This window comes from Frieseomelitta varia, unplaced genomic scaffold, assembly GCF_011392965.1.
Source record: "Frieseomelitta varia isolate USP_RPSP 00005682 unplaced genomic scaffold, Fvar_1.2 scaffold_367, whole genome shotgun sequence".
NCBI classification, from domain to species: Eukaryota; Metazoa; Arthropoda; class Insecta; order Hymenoptera; family Apidae; genus Frieseomelitta; species Frieseomelitta varia.
The window spans coordinates 99147-121223 of NW_025110109.1; the positions used below are offsets into that span (position 1 = coordinate 99147).

General features: G+C 40.5%; 3 protein-coding genes across 4 annotated transcripts; 1 reads left to right on the plus strand and 2 right to left on the minus strand.

The window, feature by feature from the left end:
* Positions 1 to 1549: 1549 nt before the first annotated feature.
* Positions 1550 to 7858, minus strand: LOC122530953 (probable inactive tRNA-specific adenosine deaminase-like protein 3). Of its 2 annotated transcripts, none has more exons than XR_006307150.1 (2): positions 7627 to 7858; positions 1550 to 2407 (listed from the first exon to the last, which is right to left on the minus strand). XR_006307150.1 is itself a non-coding variant. In XM_043658395.1 (2 exons), the coding sequence occupies exon 2, from the start codon at positions 5660 to 5662 to the stop codon at positions 4418 to 4420; it is 1245 nt and encodes a 414-aa protein (XP_043514330.1). In that variant the 5' UTR covers positions 5663 to 5667; positions 7627 to 7738; the 3' UTR covers positions 2482 to 4417. The 2 variants fall into 2 exon arrangements, 1 of the variants encoding a protein (XP_043514330.1); XM_043658395.1 differs by lacking the exon at positions 1550 to 2407 and adding an exon at positions 2482 to 5667 and having other exon boundaries at positions 7627 to 7738.
* A 1677-nt stretch (positions 7859 to 9535) lies between these two features.
* On the minus strand, positions 9536 to 13336 carry LOC122530952. Its single transcript, XM_043658394.1, has 5 exons — positions 11964 to 13336; positions 11362 to 11607; positions 10747 to 11123; positions 10421 to 10575; positions 9536 to 10355 (listed from the first exon to the last, which is right to left on the minus strand). The coding sequence occupies exons 1-5, from the start codon at positions 12574 to 12576 to the stop codon at positions 10049 to 10051; spliced, it is 1698 nt and encodes a 565-aa protein (XP_043514329.1). The 5' UTR covers positions 12577 to 13336; the 3' UTR covers positions 9536 to 10048.
* Positions 13337 to 18100: 4764 nt separating this feature from the next.
* LOC122530954 lies at positions 18101 to 19701 on the plus strand. The gene has a single exon (XM_043658396.1). It carries the CDS (start codon positions 18189 to 18191, stop codon positions 19323 to 19325), a length of 1137 nt encoding a protein of 378 aa, XP_043514331.1. The 5' UTR covers positions 18101 to 18188; the 3' UTR covers positions 19326 to 19701.
* The last annotated feature ends 2376 nt before the right edge of the window (positions 19702 to 22077 follow it).

Here is a 22077-nt window from a genome sequence, read left to right on the forward strand (position 1 = left end):
AGTACTCGGCGACTTTTCTTCCCTCCAGCTTCTCTAAATGCTATAATAAACGAACATTCTGCGGCTGGCAAGCAATTTCCCAAATTCTTTCTCCGCTCTTTTCTTTTCTCGTTCCACTTCTCGATCTTCTCGATTCTTTTTCGTTTTTCACCAAAACGTCCTCCGTATTTGTGCGTTCTCCGCGTTGTTTCCTTCGGGATCGGCAACGATCTCGGAAGTGCACGGTGCATCACTCGACCACCGTCGACGAACGGCCGATACTTCCCACGAGGATGAGCTATCCTTAGAACATTACGAAGAAGCTGTTGTACAATTTCTTGATGCCAGTTGTCTCGCGTTGCCGGTGCGTTTCCAAGAGTGCGCAACCCCGCGACTTGAGCGACAGAAACCGCGAAAAGACGACGAACGCGTCCTCGAATACCATCGCCACACCTTGGCTGCAACGCATCTTGTTACTATTTCTTTCCTTTGAGATTCGAGCGTTTCGCGAAATGACGGCCCGCTGTTCTCTCTTTCTCTTTCTGCCTGCCGACACGTATTCTCGATACTCCTCGATAAATGGGAAATTCAACGAAACGGAAGCTTGGTTACGTTCGGATTCAGCTTCGGTACAACTGTTCACTGATTTCCCGCTCGACGTAAAGGGTAACTGAAATCAGCAGTCGTGGAAGGAAATTTCGTATTATCTTTCGAGATAGAGGGATTCGTTTCGGCTAACAAAAACTGACTGTCAGCGAGTGTCACTGGACACTGTACAAATATATACTTCGATTTCGCTTTCTCTAACTGACTATGGCTCACACCACTTGATAGTGTCTCGATAATCGAAGGCCTTCGCCTGTCACGTCGTCACCACATTTTCAGGATCCTTCGTTCCATGATGCCGATGGAAAGATAAATCTGATCCAGGGAGAAAAAGACGAGGCTTCGTGGTGTAAAACCAAATTGCAATGTGTTTCGTTCGTCAACGTTCCTTAAAGTATTCTCCACTCGAGGGAAGGTGAACCTCTCGAAGAAGTCAGCCAATATTCGTCCTTTTCGTTGAATACTAAGAACACGAATCTTCCTCTCCAACGAGCTCCCCACTTTCTTTCTTCTGCTCCAAATCTTTCTTTCTTACTATCTTCTGGCGATAAGCTGTGGAGTTAACGATCAGGATCTTTCAAAGAGCAACAGCCAGTAGATTTGAGCCATTCAAACTTAATAATCGAGACCTCAGATGTTACGTCGAGATACGTTTATCGCACGTTATCGAAAAATTCACAGCTCTATCCGATGATGACTTCCTCTTTTTTTTCTATCTTCTTTCTTTTTCTTTCTAATATTCTAAAGTCTCGAAAATATCGATGATGAACGAATCTCCTTTCTTCCGAAATCAGCTGCCAAGCAGACCGAACGTTTCGACTTCCTGATACAATTGCTTCCTTGGTATCGTTCTGCTCGATTATCTTTACGAGCTCGGTGCTACTTTTGACCGACTTAAACCGACTGAGACAAACTGCGGACGTGCGAACGTCTCACGAATCCTCTACCCCTTTTTTTGCGACGACGTCGACCGACAGCAAATTGCGCGACACTGACGACGTCAAAAGTTTTGAACCGAATGCTCCGGCGATGTCTTCTGTCTAAGAACGATCCGGGTATCTGATCCAATCGCGACCGCCTGTATTAAAAGGCTGACCAATAGTGTCTACGCTGGAGGGTCGACCCGACCGTCAATTGGAACCACTCAGTGTTGATGAGCAAAATGTGACTTGGTTTACCTCGTAAAATCGTCCGGTATCGTTACGTACTGAATTCGAATTTCGATTAAATACCTGACCCGTTCCGCCTTTTTCTATCTGGCTGAATGAAACGGAAAAACCTTTGCGTCAAAACCGTTTCAGTTTCGCTTACGGATCTTCCGTTTGCTATTACAGACGACGACGGTTTACGTCGATTTGACGAGCAGTTGCGTCGTAAAAGATGACTGTTCACCACGTGGATTAATTACTTCGTAAGACGTTATTTCTCTGACTTTGGCCAACGTGTCGTTTCGTTTAGCTTCCAACGAGATTACGAGAAAGGAAGATTCTTCTTCGCTCTTCCGTTGGACGATCAATCATAGATTGAACAAGAAATGTAAGGAAAGAGAGAGAAAGTCAATGCGTTTTCGGATGATGTTATTGAAGCCACGTGCCAGCCGAAGGACGTGGTGATAACTGCTATACTACTAGAGTTTTTTTGCTGTTATACGAAAAGTATGTTTAAATAAAGATTCTGAGGGATTAGACAAAGACGATTTATCAGAGTGTTTCCTTTTCGTTCAGATTTCCAGACTGCAATCCTTGGACTTTCGGGTTGTTGCTTCGTCTCCAGAAAATTGACGAGAAAATCCCCAGAAAAACTAATATCGTGGAAGCAGAACCTGAAACAACAAAGATTAATATACGTTCACGGAATCGGGCTTCTAGAGAACTCTGTATAAAAATGTCGAACACGTAGAATATATACCATTTATTAATAAAAAAGAAAAAAAAGACAACAGAAAATTAATAACCGATTTTAACAACGAAATCTTGCAGTTTCGGCAACTAAAAAATTCAAAAGAATTTAAAACTTTGCATAATTGTGATTGAGGTCGCGAGCCTGACGCAACTGCAACATTTGAAAGCGAGGAACAGGAATTTCGTCCAGTTAAAGATCTCTGACGCACAGTCGATGCGTTTATAGAAAATTCCGCTCTCATCCAGTTTTACAATGATCCAACAATTCGAGTAATTCAATAATTCAATATTTCATCTCATAAAATTGGATGAAATAGTAGTCTATCAATAATTCATAGTATAAAATGTCAAGATTTCTTTGTCAACACGTGTGCAAAATCGCCAATTTTTTAAAAATTTTCCAATTGCCGAATTCTTTCAAGTCACGTTGGATCGCCAATCATACTGCAGCTCGGCTGACAAATAAGTCGTCATGCTTCCTAATTCCATGTACCATCATTTTCTCCTAAGCGTGTTCCAGCGCTGTTCTCCGCATCTTTGCACGTACATCCGTTCAGCAAAGCCGGCCAGCTCAACGGGGTTAGACGTCTGAAGTTTCGCTGATTGAAGTTAATCCGCGAGGTCATTGTTATACGCGCTACTCGGTTCCATACAAATTAAACCGTGCGTGTCTTGTACAGGAAAGCTCCGCAGAACAAGCAGCGTATTCGTCGTATCAACGACACTTGCACGCGACGTCCGAGTGATCCGCACGACTGCGGAAAGGAACTCCTCGTAGGAAACTCCGATAGCGACGTTTCCACTGATTCGACGAGATCAACGACCACCGACGGCGAATTACTTCACGCGGCCTTGCCTCACGCTATCGCGAAGTACATATCTCGATCTTCCAACCGAAGATTATTCGTTCGTCGGACAACAGTTTGCTCTATATGAAATAATAGACTTGCGTCGACGAGGGAATTATTTTTGACGTCTTCCTAGGATCACTCGTGGCAACTAGAGGTAATTCATCTTAATAATAATTTCTGTCTGAAGTTTCGAATCGTTCCACGAAGACGCGGAGGATTTTCTTTTTTTAAAGCCTGACGTAACGCTTCGAAAGAATCGCTTTAATCATAATAAACTCGGAGTTCCCCCCCGAGTGATTGTCACTTTTAAATATTGAACTTGTCAATTGAACGATCTTTGAAAGCCCAAGCCATTTTCTCATCGTTTAACATTAGAACTAGCAAAATGATCGAAAAACGATCAATTTATATATATGTATATTTTTTATAGAAACATTTTCAAAGATTTGAATGATTTTCGCAAAATATATATAAATGAAAGTTTGTGTTTTATACTTCAATCTTGTGACGTTTAATCAGGATTAATCCCAACAATGAGAAAGTATCGGAAAAGATGAATTTTTACGATTGTTCAAGATTAAGATTAACAATTGTATAATATAATAGACACAAGTGCCTAACTCGTCGTGTAGACGAAGAAACAACAACCACGAATAGATATTTCTGTTCCTGCAAATTATACTAAGACACCAAGGTCGTACATATATCTGCCTCATAATGGATGAACGCACGTCTAAACCACGTGTAAGATCTTTTGCGTCGTCTGCTTTTGATTGAAATTATAAACCGGTTGTTACATTGATGTTATAGCATCACGACTCGGCTAACTTACTTCACGACAATGCCAAGGACAGTTCTTTCGTCGGTATCATTCTCAAAGGTTACGAAAATCGTACTCGCACTTGCTGCAATTGCACTGAAACGCGTACAGAATTTGCTCCGACGATTTTTAATTGATTTAATCTAACGAATGAAATGCTTGTAAGCGACAATTTTCCTTGCGATCTTTAACATTGTTCCACAAATCGTTTGTCGTTAAAGAATTACAATTAATCGTTAGAAATGTGACAACCGTGCGAATCAATTCGTATTTCTATGCTCGATGTCTTGCAACGCTTGACGACATTCTTGCTCCAAAACGCCGCTCCAAACTTGATATCGATGATTCAACCCTGGCACTGCGTGCAACACCGTCTTGGACCCTAACACACCTGTATTTTCATTCGGAATGCCGTAAAATATTCTCAAAACTCTGGAGTGCAACAGTGCCATGGCGCAAAGAGGACACGGTTCTCTTAACAAAAAGGTCCAGTATCCTGTGCATAAATAAGGACCACATTTTTCAGCGTTTGTTGCTGCAATCTTCTCGGATTTCGTTGAACCGTTATTCCTTCGTCCTCGTCGAACGACAATGCACTCCAAAGATTCTTCCTTTGGAAGACTAATTCTCGACAAGCTTGTTGGATAACAAAGTGGAGCATCCTCTGTACATTTCCTCTTGATACTCGTTTCTTTAGTTAGACGATTTACTATTTCTCTCTGATCAATAGATTTAGATGTTTCCGACGTGACAGTATCTTTCTGTTTCGATTTTTCTTCAAATTCCCAAGCACCTCCGCCCTGAAGTTTAGCAACAAGATCCACAGCCAGCATAGCTGCGTGCCACATCGGATGCTGGTCGATTTTCGAGGCAGCGATCACAAGGATTCTTCCATCCTCCGGGTCAACAATCACCGCGCTACCATTGCAGTTCGCATTGCCGACAGCTCCTAATCTGGCTGCTTGCACAGCTACGTTCATGTACCTCTCTATCAGACCCAATTGGTATTCTGTGAAAACCGATCCGTCGATTAGACGTTCAACGTTGACGTCTGGGTGAAAGTTCAGAGGCCAAATATTGGAGAGCCGCGCCGCTTGTGCCTTCGTTTTGGCTGCTCTCGCCGGCACCTTTATCATCTGAAAGTCGTCTTTCAACAAGGATAAGTCAAATCCCCTTTCCCTTAATACCATTTTAAGCTCATCTTCAGTCAAACTTCGTTCCATGGACGAGTGTTCCGTTTCTGTTAATAATTCTGTACAGTTCACCGGAGCCAAGAGTAACTTCTCGGAGAAACAGCGTTTCAGGTGATGGAAACCTGGCAGAATGGAAGAGATCCTCTGAATTGCAATCGAGATGTCCTTTCTCTTCTCAATTAAACCCACGTAGACATCTTCGAGAGGCGGATCATCAACGAATTCGGAGCTCAAAATTGGTTTCGCTATCCAACTTCTTGTCGCGGTTTCCATCTTGCTCTCCTTGGCATCCTTCGGCGAGGTGATCGCCATTTTTCCTGAAAAGATGGTGCTTTCACTTTTCGTCGATTCATCTTCGTTTTCTGTTTTCTGTTTTTTGTTTTTTTTTTTTAATTTTTCTTATTTTTTTATTCTTTATCTTCGATGTCTTCCGGTGAGTCTCAAAGCTTTAACTCGATCTCGGTTACGTTATTCTCTTATTCTATGGTTAAACGTGTTCGCATGATAAACGCCTGGTAAAAGAAGCGGAAGAAGGTCTACGTGACGTTTCGTGGGAGAGAATGGCAGTTGCACTTGGTACGGCTCACAGGAGGAGAAGCGATTTTAAATTGCTGTCAAGTTGGGCCACGGTCGGATCGATTGTCAGAGTTAGGCGCAATTGTACGACGTCGATCCGCGAACAGAAGAAATAGGGTCTTTGTTGCCACGTCGATCATCGCTTTTTAGTTTAAATGTGAAACCTGACGATGCAATGATAACCACGCGCTTTGGAATCATACGATTTCGTGGACATATCCAAACACTGGCACGAATTTGGGCCATCGAACGACCCACAAAATATTTGGGACACGCGCTTGGAATTCCAGAAATTTATCGGTGTTGAGAAACAAAATATAGAATTGTAAGAGGGAGTGATAAAAATGAACATGAAAATATTTGATAAGCATAAAATAAAATAAATAGAGTATAAGATAAGTATGAGAGTACTTTTGAAATTCGATCTCGTGCTGTGTCAAAATTATCTTTCTATCTGATCTTTCATCCTCTTCATACTTTTTAGAATATGATTTTAAATGTTGCTTTTTGATTGAATGATTTACATTCTATTTTTTTAAATATTGAAGCTATCAAAGAAAAGTCCAAGGATTTGCTTAATACTTTGTTGTCGTCATATCTTTCATCTAGACTGTATGATTTTGTGAAAATTCAAGAAACTGTATCTCTAACATTATAGGTTAATAGCCTCGAGACGAAATGGTATAACTCGATGAAACAATCATTTCAAAATGCAATCACTTTTGGCTGTTATTTTTGTAAATGAATATATTTATTATCGGTAATTGATGAACGAGTAGAATCGTCGAGAACGTAGTTCGACGATGTTGCTTGAGAAGTCGCATCTTAAAGTGTATTAGCCGACCAGCGGGAGGAAAATATGCCATGGTCGGATGTTCTGTGAATGGATAAATGAGTGGACAGGGCAGATTAAATTATAAAACGTTCATAGCGTAATAGCGTGCCGCGAATACGAGGTTATTGTTAAAGATGGTCATTAGACGACTGATAATTTTATTATGCATCACGATGAAAGAACACGATGAACAAGCGAGCTTTATTAAAACACGTTGTGAGAAAAATGTGCGCGTGTAAACATGTGATTTGCAACCAGATCTTAGATAAAAATTTCGCTTGACTCGCTCTTTCGATAGACCTCTTCTATCTTTGAAACTTATCAGCGAACAAACGAATAAAATACAGAAAAGGTCGCTGTTGAAACATCGAGAAACGATTGAGCGATTCAAAGATCGTACCCTGGTACGTATTGTACTGACAGAAGTCGGTTAAATTTCGCGCCTCATTACGTCAACAAAAATGGCAGCGGCACATTCGCGCAAAGCGTGTTCCTTATATAACGTAAAAGGAACAACAAGCGAGCTCGTGTGACGCAGCGCACGTAAACTCAAGACAAATGCACTCGATGAACGAGCAATAATCAACGCAAACTTGTAAATAATTCCCGATCGATTCGAACGTGACGATTTCCCTCGGTCGGGCAGGTCTATTTTTTAATAGGCTCTGTTCACGTGCCAATATGTCTTCCCTGGCCTTGAATCGAGACATGACACGCGTGCTCCGCATCTTTCGCGCTTGTCAAACAAAACAAATCGATAGGAGAGGATGAGACGTATTACCCCAAGAGCGATACGATCGCGACAAATAAACAAGCGTACAAGTTATCTACACGAGCACTGATCAAAGACGACGAAAATTCTTACCTGCTGCTGTGAGAGTAACACGTTCGAACAACTGTTTTCGGCCTGGTTCTTTCACCCGACAGTAAATGAGTACATCCCTGTCAGCCACACCTTTCGACGCTCGACGCTCGAACCACGATACACAAATAGCAGAGAAACACACGTGAAAATATTCGCGGCGACGGACGTTTACAGGAGAACGACTTATACCTTTCGTGGTTACGAATTATCGGCGCTACTGGCGCACCCTCTCACGGCCGTTTCAGTAACTTGCCGACTGGAGGAAGGGAAGCACGGCCACACCACGCTCCTCACTGTTTTCCTTCTTTTTTCCATATTTTCTCGTTCCTGCAATCATATTCCGTGTTATTCAATTAACACTATCGTCAAGACAAAGAATGGTGCTTCTTAATCCTGCGACAAGTTCAATGCACTCTGCATAAAGCGTAAGTTATCAACTTCACTTTCACACTGTATTGTATACATCGTCGAGATTACAATTTGCAGTATTTGAACGTCTTGAGAGTTCTGATAAAAAAAGAACACGCCGAAAACGCATCAGGAATGCGAGAGGTTTCCATTTTATCATTCAGTACGAATGTCATGCCTGTCGGTGTTATAATTTTGACGGAAATAGAACGATTCCACTTGCTGAAATTTGGCGCGAAAACATGAATGCTGACGTCATCAGTGTACGTTGCACACGGTACGAATTCAAACGGATCAACCGCCATTAGCGACAGGTGACTCCTTTATCCTCGAATTTTGTAAGTACTTTTTTAATAATTGTCAATCATATTTTTCTCGGTAAACTATCGCGCGCCGGTTCAAATTGACGTTTTAATACCCCCGTCGAACTTTTATATTCCCATTAACTGTTATTACGATTATTCAACGAGGGGAAAATGCTTCTTTGTATAAACTATAAAGGATATGTGTATGTACTTTGTAGTATGGAAATAATCATTCTATGACGAGGTCGTGATGCATGTGTATATTACGATGTATCACGATACAATCCGTGAGAATGAAAACTGTTTGCCTTGGACACACAAAAGTAAGGAAGAAATGTAAAAATCAAAAGATTAGAGGATTTTAGTATTAAGCAATTATGTAACCGTGTTCGAACGATGTACATATTAGACAAACGATCACGTCTTGTCGAAGTCGAATCGATTTGTGTAACGAATCGAGCCAGCCATGTTCAATTCACGTGAAATTTGCATAAATCTTCAAGCAATTAAACTCATTATACAGATATTCCATCTGTTTCTGAAACAACAATATGCATCGTACACGTTGCAAATTTATCTACAAAAGATAATAACTTTTTATTTATAATGATGATTACTAAAGATTTGACGAAATCGGTATTGCTTTTATTAATTGAAATACCTTTTTTCTGATAGAATATTATTAAATAACTTCGTAGGATTCCCAATCAGATGAGCTTTTCTCTTTTTTTAATTGAAAGAAATATATTATCTGTTTTATACATTTGAAATCGATGACTATTTTGATATATAGCAAATTGATAAATTATTTCATAGACAAGTAAAATCTTAGGTGATAAAAGCTCTAATGATTTAATGAATTGGACAATATTTGCATCGCGTTTCCACATTGTGAATATCATACAAATATAGCACTTGTTTTAAGATTTTTGAGGAGAATTATTGGAAATTTTTTTATTTAAAAAATGAAATATACAAGATTTTACAAAAATATAAAGCATTGGATAATTTTTAGGAGCGCGTGTTGAATTTGTTTCACTTAAGATAATGCGGATATCTATGCGTTTCTTAGAAACTTAAAGATGAAAAAATGCTTTGAATGTGCAAAAATATATAAAATATTCAAAATAGAACACTCTTCAAGTTAGACAAGAATACTTACATGTATTATACATATATATATATATATTTTTCTGGTTTGATTTATAAAAATTTAAAAACGCGTAAACATTCGCAGTCTGATGATAATACATCATGAGCATAAATTGTTTTCTTACATTACACTCCCTCAACATTACTTCTATATAATCATTCATACCGTCGATGAAACAGCAGACTAGGATTTCAATGTCTGATCAGACAACATTTCATTGTGTAAAAGTTAATAGTAATTGTATATAATAAGACACATCTCACGAATTTTTGGCAATTTTCAGATATCTTGTCACACTGTGTACGTGTCTTAAACTTGAATTGAGACATTTTTACTTGAACTAGCTGGAGATATAGATTAATTAATTTATAACATGTTTAATATTCTTTAACATTATTGCATTGTATTGTATAGAACCTTTAATTTATTTCATTATTAGCAATTAATTGTTTTCACCTCCATCATTCTTGCATTAAACAATTTATACACCCAAATACGTGAGGTGTGTCGTATTCTATACATTTCAAGAACGCAAGAGACAAGCTGAATGTAAGAGTCAGGGTGACAGTCGAGGAATCCAAGAATGCACTCTTCTGTGTCGTCCTAAATTGCACCTTGGTGACAAAAGCGCGATTAGCGCCAAAATAGCACCCAAGAGGGAAACTCCGCACAAAGCACCAGCCGTGACATCGTGCAGAGGGGTGCCAGATTTGGGAGATTTGGCAGCGAGTAACAGAAGTCCTGCACAGCTTAGTGCCGACAATCCTGCGAGTCCAAGTCCTGTCCAAGTCTTTCTTAATGTTCTACAAGCGCCAGCTAGGGCGCAGCAGGCCCCGCAACCTGCTGCACTGTCGTAATAATATCTGCAAATGAATATCCGTTTAGTCCCTGATAAAAGTTACAAATCTTTTTATTCGCGTGTAATTACCTTCTTCCTTGCGTCCAAGACAAGTACAAAGCCAAACCGCATGTTAAAATACCAACCAAGACCAACAAGAGCGGTGCGTTTCTTCTGTCGTTCTTCTCCAAACCGCTAGCCAAGGTTGTATTTGCGTCACTGTTCGGTGGTGACAGTGGTGGAACCTATATAGATAAACCACACGATTAGTTCATCATTTCATTCTCTGTTATACGGTTACATAATCGAATAACGAGATACTATCTCAATAATAACCTCGATATTGATAAAAATTAAATTGAACAATTTTTAGAAAAATTTTCTGCAAATCGTTTGAACCTTATATAATTACTTACCACTGCGGTTCTAGCGATAAAGGCACTTTCTATGCTTTGGTACGCGTTTCTTTTCTGTCCTGCTGGTATCACTTGATACTTTGGTGAACCGGATACCATTGGCATAGATTCTGGTCCATTTTCCAAGTACGCGTAACGAGGCGGTGGGTCACCATGACCCATCGTTACAAGGTCAACCGGAGCCGTGCCAATGTATCGTAGTCTCCCACAGTTGCTGGCTGGACAGACATCCTGCTGTCGAGACGGGTTTTCTAATAATGGCAAGCACCTTCGCGCCGATGGCTCTTTGTTAGGGGTGGAAGTTTGAGGTCCCATGGAGTATGTACGATTGTGTGGTGTTCCTTGAGGCGTGGAACGCGTAGGACTAAATGTTCGACCTATATTCCATGAAATTTAACATTATTTATATCTACAGATTATCTAAAGTTAGAATAAATAAAGATTATTGTAGTGATTTAGATTTTTTCACGATATATGTTCTTTAAATTCTGAAATGCAGTGCATTCCACAATTCCACTTTCAGTTTGTGATCTATGTATGTGACCCGCTAAGATATTTCTTCTATTTTAGATATTTTTTAAGGCAAACGTTTGCCGAACACCAAACCGTGTGTACCAGTTGGGGAACCACCCGGAGTGAGTGCTCTTCTTTGTGGGGTGCCGGTTTGATTGAACGAATGTTGTCTCTTTGGGGATAGAGTTCTCTCTTCGGATCTGGATCGAGGCTTCCTCGGAGTGGTCAATATCTCGTGCAGTTTTTGTGTAGCTAAATTGTTTCTCGGGGAAACCGATAGTTCTTGGGCGTTTCGTTCCGGCAGAGCTGGAGGGTCTTCTTCTTGCAACGGCACTCTAGCGTAACGACCTAGTAACATGTTGCTATTTTAATTCCTTTGCATTTGAGATCTAAACGAAATATCTCGCAGTGCAATAATTATTTTACGTAGCAGAGTATCTTTAACAAAAGACGATGATGCGCTCATCATCGAAGAAGCATTTTCCAATGACAAGTTAATTCATCATCCCTTTTTAAAAAGTTGGCATTGCTAATCTCTTTCATACAAATTCTCGTTGCTTTGCATATTCATTTTTATCAGAATTTCATCCGAAACGTCACGAACATTACCCGACAAAGATGTTAACACCACAGTCACGAGAAAATCTCATTAAAATTCCAAGACACATTTACCACCAATTAATCTACTATTCCAATAAACCTACCCTGTGGCGTGTTGATATGCCTCCGCGTCGTAGAAACACGCTGCGACGTGTTCCACGCGGTCTCCTCGTCCTGATAATCCGGATCACCCGGTACAACGGCGTATCTTCCGCTGTTGTTCCGACAATTTTGCATCTGCAGTTCCCGCCCGTCGTCTTGGTTGGTCACCGGTGCAGAACGTTGTTGCACCTGCTGGTGTGGAATGAACTCGTACCTCAGCGAACCCCTCCTCTGTATCTGACCCCTCTGTTCGTCCTGTATGTACTCGTACCTTGAACTTTGATTGTACATCGCGCGATGTCCATCCACCGGAACGCTTCCATACCTTCGATGCGTGGAATTGCTGTTAGCCTCGAGGTAACAGTATCTGTCTCTGCTATCCGTGTTCTCGATCCTACCCTCCACGCCTGGTTCTTGAAACGCGGGGTTGCTTTGACCACCGTTGTACTGCAACTGCAACGGCGGAGGCGGTGGTGGTAGCTCGTCATTGTTTTGGAAATGAGGCGGCGGCGGTAGATCAGAAGTTTGGTCTTCCGGTATGTATTCCGATTGTCGGCAGAACGAGGGATTCGTGTAACAGTGCACCGGACTCGGTTCTGTCGTTTGAGCCATCATTTTATCGTCTCGGATAGTTTCGTTCAATTTTCATCAAAGTTTCTGGAGATTGGGGTTTGGAGATTGCTCGTTTATTGGTCTCAGAGTCTTTACTCGGTGTCCGATGTTTTAGTAATTCGTTGAGCGAGTAAACTTTATTGAGACACGCGCGAAGATCTCTGCGCACATTTAGAACGTGGGTTCTCGTGGTTTCCGAAGAATTTTATTTTATTCTGCCACTTATTTATTTTTCCGATTGACGACAATCAGGAAAACGTTGCTGACGTAGGTTGGCGATGTCCAAGTTTCGAGGGAGAATGTTACCGTTTGTACAGGCGGCGAGGCGATATCTTTCGTGGAAGTGCGGTGTACCTTGCACATTTTCTTCTTTCTGTTCCGTTTCACAACAGTCGCGAAACACACTGACTTTCAAACTTTTTCCATTATTTCTTCGATACACCGCTACTGTGGAAAATTTGTCTTCACTTTGGCGTGAGAAACTGGCCGAGTCTCTGTTGCGGGGGCAAAGTCCGATGTTGAAATGCGTTCGATCTGTACGGTACGGTTGCTTCCAACGAACTGCCACACGAGCTTCCTGAAGAGCAGATGCACGAAGGGCGTTTCTTCGAGCGTTACCACCGCACACGCGTGTGTATATGCGACGTATTACCTGAGGGGTTGTCAGAGGGTTCACATAATATAAAACTTGGTGTCACATACCGAGGGTGGGGGTCCTTTCGTATATAGTACGTTCCTTCTAACGTTTTCTACCCTCGACAATATGTTAAGGAATTTATATCGCCTGTGCGGTGATCCCTTCTCCGCCATGACATTTAAATTTTAAATACCATTCCATATAAATTTCAGTGGTAGAAATACCTAAAATGATCGATTCGTAATTTCTCGTAAAAGCTCGATGGATTTACAACATACGTGGTACGGTTTTAGAGGGTTGAATGTATTTTTCTTATTACAAACTTTTTTCTTATTCTTTGCAATTTAATTTATTTAATTATGAAGTTTCTATAAATTAATTTCGCGAACAATTGTCAATCGAATAATTGAATATTTTGGAATTACCGATTTAAATTATTAATTATACTCCACAACTCCAACATGATAAAGCAACACTTAAAGTCGCCACCAAAAAGTATATACATACGTAGAATTTCAAGAAATCTTGTTGAGTATTTATAATTGATGTTTCTCTTATTCATTAAACATCGTGTGACTCGAAAGTCACATACCCATGTATCCACATTTTGATAATTTTATTTATTTCATCGCTTCGATAGAGTATTGCAAAAATACCGAATGTTTCGAATTTTCGAATCGAACGAAACTAGCGACAATTAACTGATAACTTGTTTCTTCTCGTGTCAGTAGTTAAATGTACATGCATAAAAAAAAGCGTTATCGCGTGAACATCACGAAAGAACTTCAGTCGAAGGCACTATAGACAATTTTCTGGGCAGCTGCTGCGACCGTTGGGACGCGTGCCCCAATCGTAACAGCTGCTCCAATACAAACGCGTTCCGATCACAAATACGCTCTTTATCTTTCACTCTTCATGCACCAAATACACGGTTAGCTCATACGTGCAGGCGAATGTCACGTTAACGGACGAAAAGTCATTTCGAGGAACAGGGAGGAAGTCGACGCGTTAAAATTCCGAGCGCAAATTAGAGTCCCCGATGAGAGTTTTTGGAGGAAATGATCACGTGCGCGGAGACATTAACGCTCGGTGAAGACGCGACTATGTGATACAATCATTCATAATTTATTGAAGTTTTTATTTCAAACGCCGACACGTGTCCTCCCTTGTCTGTCAAAATTCGATCAACATTATCTTCAAGAAAACTATAACCGTCGAGGCCCAATAGTAACCTAAATGGCTTAGTTTTAGCAAAAAGCTAGCACTTTCATGCATGAGCGAATGGAATCTGTTCTTTCATAGATCCGAGAAGCTTGCAGGAATTCTTGAGAGAATGTGCTGTAATGAAAATAAGGAATCGAGGGCAGAAAAAGTACCATTTTGCTTCTATTTTGATGAAACGAGAAAATATATTATCGTCTTGAACGATGTCTTTAGTATAATATCTTCTTTAAGCGAGTTGAATTGATGATTTCGTTTGAACTCATTTCGTTTTATCCGTATTAAACAGTAATTCGTCGTTATTCTGCGGGATCGCGATCAGTTTCCAGGAAAGCGTAGCAGATTTTCCGCACGAGTGATTTATCAGTGAAGAATTTTATTTCTAGAGATCGAGAAAGTGAGCTTTTCTCTTTTCTTGCGGCAAATGTTAAGTTAACTCTCGTTTTAAGAATTGAAATTTTTACAATTATTTTCTTATCATTTGATAATCTCAAAGTGTCATTTAATTCTTCGTATAATTTTGATTTCTCTTTTTTTTTCTTTTTGGTTATTTTTTAATAAATAGGACGTAAATTTCGTCTGTAATTTCATACAGAAAAATAAGGAAATTTCCCACAGCTAGAGAGCGTGGTTGAACGTGCAACAAATCATTAATTCGTGAACAAATGAACTAAAATTGGTGGTGGCACTAAAATTGCTCGCGAGGAAATCGCTTTGAAAAACAGGAGTACACACGTGCCCAGTTATTCTTGTTACACGTGCCGAAACGTGTCGGTTTTTGATCCTCTTTTGTCAGTGGCTTCGACTAGACTGTGAATCATCGAACCTTTCCCCATTAAACACTTTGATGTTCAACCATTGATGTAGTATTTTTACCATACGATATAGGGTATTGTTTGCAGAAGACTGAAAAATAAAATACAAAAAGTATTTAAAATATTCTGCTTCCCGGTCGTAATAATCTTTATTGGTCTCCCTTTTAATCAGCGCAATCAGATTAATTAATCTCTGTTGCTAGGAATTGTCTTCACGTGAAACGCTATGAACGTCAATGGAAAACTTCTTTATATGGCAACTCTTCATTTGAGATAGAAATAAGACGAATTACAGAGATTAATTGAATTTATTTCTAGATTATTCCAAGAAGATTTAGTCACGAGTTAGTAATATTGTTAATTCTTTTATAAAGTAGTGTTTCATTAAATCTGATTAAATCTTGAGATGATTGACGATCGATATTTAAATATTATTTGAAAACTCAGCAATATTATCTCGTGCCATCGCGAAAGATATTACACGGTGAATTCACACGATTGTTATTGAATTGGATTGATCAGTATCAATGATAGTATGTGGGCTCGAGCTTGGGAGAAAAGGTCGGGTGCCAATCCCCTGTGTTTCTACCGTGAAAAATAAAGGTTAGCCTAAATCCTTCGTGACGATTCTACGATGTGTTTATTCTCACGAGCGATGATCTACAAATTATAACTAACTCGCGCGTATTTATATTTTTATCAAAATAATTGAATTAACCGAGTGGTTTAGTAAATGTCGCAACGTGCACTTTATTTTGCAATTTTTCGCATCTTTGAATTTGCCACGAACCGTCCGCAGTCCAGTTGAAAGCATTAAAAACACATTGCAGGTTACTTGATTCTGCGTCTTGGCTGTATTTAACGAACATAATTTCTTGCATCAACAAGAAACGTGTTACGATAGATGCATTTCTCGCGTTGTAAGCGTGACATCGTTTCACGAGCATGTGAAAAGTGGTGTGAAGAAGGCTTAAAACAACCGCGAAGGTTCATCTATCCGTCGTTCTCTGTTGTCCCTTTCACTGCGAGAACCGACCGCGTGGGAGGTCTCTGTTCAGGATCTCATAGTAATTTCAAACTCCGAACTAGTCTTCGTTCGCAACTCAGGCTCTACCCAAGCGTTTTTCGTCGACAGTCGTCTCTCCTCGCCAAAGTTTACTTCTTCAAATCCACGATCTTCTCTGATTTAACATCTGGACTAATAATATGCAAAGTGAAATTCAGTGGATGCCGAAGAACGAAGGCGTGTTTCGTGAAGAATCAACCTGAGACTTGAACGAATGAAACAAATTGCCAATTGCTCGACTGCTGTTTGATTCGACGCGAAATTCGGTACGCGGGGAAGAATGAAGCGAGAGTTGGATGAAGCTATCGGTTATTTAATCGACGATAAAAGAATCACTCGCTGCCATGTGAGACTGCACGGAGTGTGCAAAGAATAACACGCGTTGTTCGTGAAAATTTAGAGCGAGTTATCATTGAACGAAGCAACCGGTTGTTTAGCGGACGAAAAGAATCGCTCGCAACTGCGACGATGTTAATGACGTTAATTACACTCGCGTTCGTCATGTCAGCGAATGTTCTCAATTAAAACCGCGCGGAAGAAGTCAACGAGAAGGTTGAGCCAAGTTCGACGAGGAACGATCGGTGACAAAGCGGACAGTTCTCGCGGACTGACGGGAACTGGTTCAGTGATTTCCCAAGAGATCGAAAAATCGAGCGCGCGGCTGAATTCGCCGAGCGGCAAGAAACCGGTGAAAACGGCGTGCGTCTGAGAAAAGCCCGAGCCAGGCGAGAGCGCCGATACGCGCGTGCAGCTGGATAATTGCGTTGGCTGGCAGTCACAAACCGCTGTTGCATAATGTTCGCAGCGACGAGAGAAAAACGAAGCTGAAGCAACGACGCTCGACGTCGGGTTGTTATATCTATTTACCGTTTCGCGTCTACGTGCTCATTGGACAGAGACTCGGTTCCTTTTCCCTCGGTTTTCGTCCTCGTTCCATTGTTACAGCGCCGATTGCACAAGCGCGTGCCCCGAGCGCACGAGGAAATCCATGCGACGCTGGTACGGGGATTTCAATTAAATTCAAGCGGTTAGCATAATTGACTGGCACGGGAATTATTGTCCGTTTCTCGTCTGAACGAACGTCTCGGCGATTCTGCGTCGCAAAATGGACGAATGGCCACGATTGCGAGCGTAGGATGGTGAAAACTAAGAGTAGTCTTTGTTGGGAATATTTGAGGAGTTCGATGACGAGTGTGTTACCTGTCGGAGATTCATTTTCGAACGATTGACACTTTAACTGTGAGTTTGTGATATTTTCTGTATCTCGTTCACGGTCAATTGGCCTTTGGTTCCGAAAGAGCCGAAGCAACTTTCGTTCGAGGTATCCGGGTTAACTCTCAAGTGGCATCAGCTTGGGTCATATGTTACAGAATTTTGAGACACTTTGCATTTTACGCGACTGAGATTAGTAATTCGATTAAATTAAAAAGTTAAGTAAATTAATCCTAAATTCAAGTTACAGATAATCGTCAAATAGTGTCGTTGTATTGTAAATAATGGTAACCTATTCTATATAATAATAAAATCAAAAATTCCAAAACCAAGTAATACAATTCTAAGTTATTATAGTGACCGAATCAATCTTCGAGCTAGATTCGAAGTGATTCTAGATGTAAATGAAAAATTCCAAAATAAAGTACATGATTTAAATTCTAAATTCTTACGGTCGACGATAGCCCGACTCTACCAGTTAAGAGTTAACACATATTTATTAAAAAACCCATCGACGATGGATTACCTCGGCAAATGTGTTATATTTTTCGCCAAACCCATTGAAAATTTCTCTCCGGTAACCACTCTCTTCGTTTAATTTCGGTCGTTGGTAAAAGAGTGTGTCAGACGAGTATTGCAAAAGGTTCACGAGAGGGAATCGACAATGGAGAACGTGTACGTGATAAAAGTAAAAACGCAGCCAGCTCTGTCCTCGTTGTATCCATCAGAGCGACGTTACTCGGCGTCGACCGTCGGTGGCCTGTCCTTCGTGCACTTCGGTCTCGGCGCGCTTTCGCTTCTGCTGGGCAGCCTGGCCTTATCTCTTCAAGGTCCAATCCTGTCAGTGGCGTGTCTGGTTCCCTTCGTGACCGGTCTGCTCGCCTGGAGAAGATGGTACATCGATCGAAACATCACCATCTTCTTCTACGGAAGTCTGTTCTCCCTGACGGCGGCGATTCTCTGTTTTATCGCCACGATGTTCGACATTGCGGCTGCTGTCGAGAGCAGAGGTTCCTTGTGGTCTTTCGGCAAGATCGTCGAGCAGCCACGAGACCATTCTCACCTCGTTGAATATCTGAGGAACAACACGACATTGAACGACGTCGATATTGTTACGTCGCTCGACGAGAACAATTTCAATACCAGTGGAACCTACGACCACTCTTCGAGGACACATTCTTACTCTCCCACGCCTGGAATTGTGTTTGACAACATGTCGAATATCTCTGGATACATCTTGAGAACCTCGACGATTTATCCCGAGGGAGATGATGTCGAAAGTTCACGGAAGTTGTTGGCTAACACCGATGACAGAAACGAGGGGAATTTGCAACGAGGTTCGTCAGTGAATGTGACAGAGAAGTCCTTGGGAATGATCGAGAGCAGAATGATGTCACTCTGGTACAGGGATCATCGTCAGTCTTCGCACACCAAAATCTTGCTCACGGTCAACGTGCTGGTGGCGTCTCTTCTCGAGGTATTTTGGTCCGCGTTGAGCGTCAGAATAGCTCTCCGAGGGATGATGAATCGGTTGCCAGAGAGCAGCTACGTGAATGGAGCGACCGGCAACGTGAAATTGGACGATGCAGCAATGGGAAAGAGGAAACCGCCGGCACCAAGGCCGGACATTCTGGATCACGATCGCAGGCTGTCGGAGAGCTTGCAAAATTTGACAGCGTTGCACGGTCTGAGAAACTCGGGGCCGAGGTTACCTCTTCCGGAGTCCAGCAGAGAATTTAGAGAGAGGGTGGAAAGATTTCTGGCGAATCAGGCAGCGCATCGTATCGTTGAAGGATCTTGATCTTGAAACATGAACTTTGGACGTGGACAGAGACAATTTGAGATTATTTGTGGATATTTAATTTAATATTCACGGTAGTTTAACACTGGAGGATTGAAATGTGTATTAAAACGAGATGATTTCTTGTAACATGTAGTTTCTATGACGTGTTATTTTAGTGTAATTCTCGATCTCAGAATGTACGCGAGTACAGTGATTCACAGAAGTGGTTTGTAGTTCAGTATTATTACTAAGCAATCGGATTTAAAATATTTTCAGCATTGATAATAACTGATGATTAATTTAAAATATTTTCCATCATCTGATTTCCAAAGAGTACCACATTCTTATTATCTAAAAACATTACAGAAGGCAAATTTTTATATCAAACTCTTCTTTTATCGAATATGTTAATTTTTGAAATTATTTTATTAATAATTGAAAAAGAAAAATGTATTCATCATTATATTTTTCCGAACGTACATTCGTTATATAATTATTCCTTTCTTAACTTGGTTTGAAGGTTTGAAGGAACTGAAACATGAACTCTCTTTTATATACATATGAATTCTATCTCTTTAGTTACGTTCACAAAAATATTATTTTCACTCGCACGATCTTCACATTTGAAAGTGTTCCTATATCCAAATACTTTCGTGAGCCACTGTAACTTTTCGCGTTCGCACAATTATTACAGTAGATCAGCACTGCAACTTGTTTTGACATCGCAATTCCAATTACGATTATCACGCACTATAATGTTCAGTTGTTGGCAATAAAGTTTCACGCAAGACGACTCACTGCTAATTCCTTTTATTGACGATTCCGTTAATTAGTTGAATCCGATGGTTACGTATCGTTGAACACGAAGCTCGTAACGATTACGGCATAGCTGCGGACGATTCAAACGCGTGAGTAGATGATACACAAAGTTGAAGAACGGCCGGTTAGAGCGGGTCTTCATTCTTTGATGATCGTATCGGGCGAGACGCGAGCTTAGAAAACACTTTAATTGCGATTTATTAACTTCACGTCGCCACGTTCCTTTACCTCGGGTAATTAAATGATTCAGCTTATGGTATCGAGCGAAGATTGGATCTCGAGTGTGTGGAAACTGCTTTTCTGCAACGAAGGTTGCGTTGTTCTTCCTTTATATAGAAAAGATCCAGCGAAAACTCTAACGAAAACTCTGAACATTTTAAACGTATTATTCCTGATTGGGCATAACACAGCTTTGAGAGCTTGTCTTTTGATAAAGTAGAATATTTTAATTAAACTAGAATTATATTTTATCTTTTGTAACTGTGGATGTTTGGATGATTTCATATTTTTACGGAGATAACATTTTAGAAATGAAATTTTATCTTTTATATTTTCTAATTAGAAAATTGTACCTCTGAATATTTTATATATCTTCTAACTTCAAATTTACGCACACACCGTTACCAAAGATCGATCAAAGTGTCCATGTACAAGTAGATGCAAAGAAAATGATAAATGAATCCTTTTTCCGTGACGGATCTCCATCGATGCAATTCAGAGTCGGGGCGAATAATTCTCGCGCGTGTTGCATTAATCAAGATACGCTGTTTCTAATCGCGTTCGTGCTCGGTTGAACTTGAATATAGAAATACGCCACCGATGAGTTGGTTGGTAAACGACCGATTTTTATTATCGCCGGCTACCGCGGCCGATCAATCTAGATTACGTAGAAATTAATGTTAGGTACGATGAGAGAGCCTGTGCCTTCCCAGTGTTGTGTTGCGCACGTTGCGAAAGTTCAACGATCGTGTGCCGGCTGTTGCGAAATCTCACAATCAGATATTGGCCAACGAGCAGCGAGCGCGGGAGTTCGCGAAGAAAATTGCAGACAATAGCTCGGTTGCTCGCTATAGATCCTGCATTCCTCTTTAAATGCTTACCTGGGCGTGTTTCAGTGACATATCGGTCGCGATAAAATCGTTGACCTGGGGATAATCAGTGTGTCCGTATCCGTTTCTTCCATCTATCGATTCGGACCAATTCGTTGAAACTAGAAATAACAAATTGTTTCTGGAAAAGATTGATTTTTAACCTCTTGCGCTGATTTTTTTGTCCCGAATTTGCAATATTTTCTCAGTTTTAGGTATATCTAAGTATAACCCAGGCGAAACAAATAATAAATTTAATCAATAATTTCTATCCAGTGATATCATACCGACGAGTTTAAAAAGAAAGCGACGAATTATTGTATACGGTTTATATACGGTCACTCGTTATGGTCCGCAATCAGTTGCCAGCGCAAGTGGTTAAGAGTGGTTATCTAGACGTAAAAACTCAAAAGTTAATGATCGACTTTTTTCTGAAGTGTTTCTTCGAGATCTAAAAGACCACTTTTTCTCAATAACTTATGAAGCTACGTATAGAATATTCTTAAACGCAGAAATTACGATAGAATCACCTGTAATTTCGTAGAATCGCGAGTGATCTCACTGAATAATATTTCTAAACTTGAGTAAAAATCGAAAGACACAAAAATATACAAGAATCAGGAATATAATATTTAATAAAGTTGCGTCCGCAAAAATCCGCGCTCTACTACTGATTGTTCGAGTCAATATATATGATTCCTAATACTATAAAAGAAATTTTCAATGAAAATCCAAAGAAAGGCGATAGGGCATTGATCTTTATTTTCCAAATCCTTCTTTTCTATTAGTTTATTACGCTCGAAAGAATTCGTACGATCCATCGAGCGGCACGCGACTTCTTTACAAAACCAAGCTTTATTCTG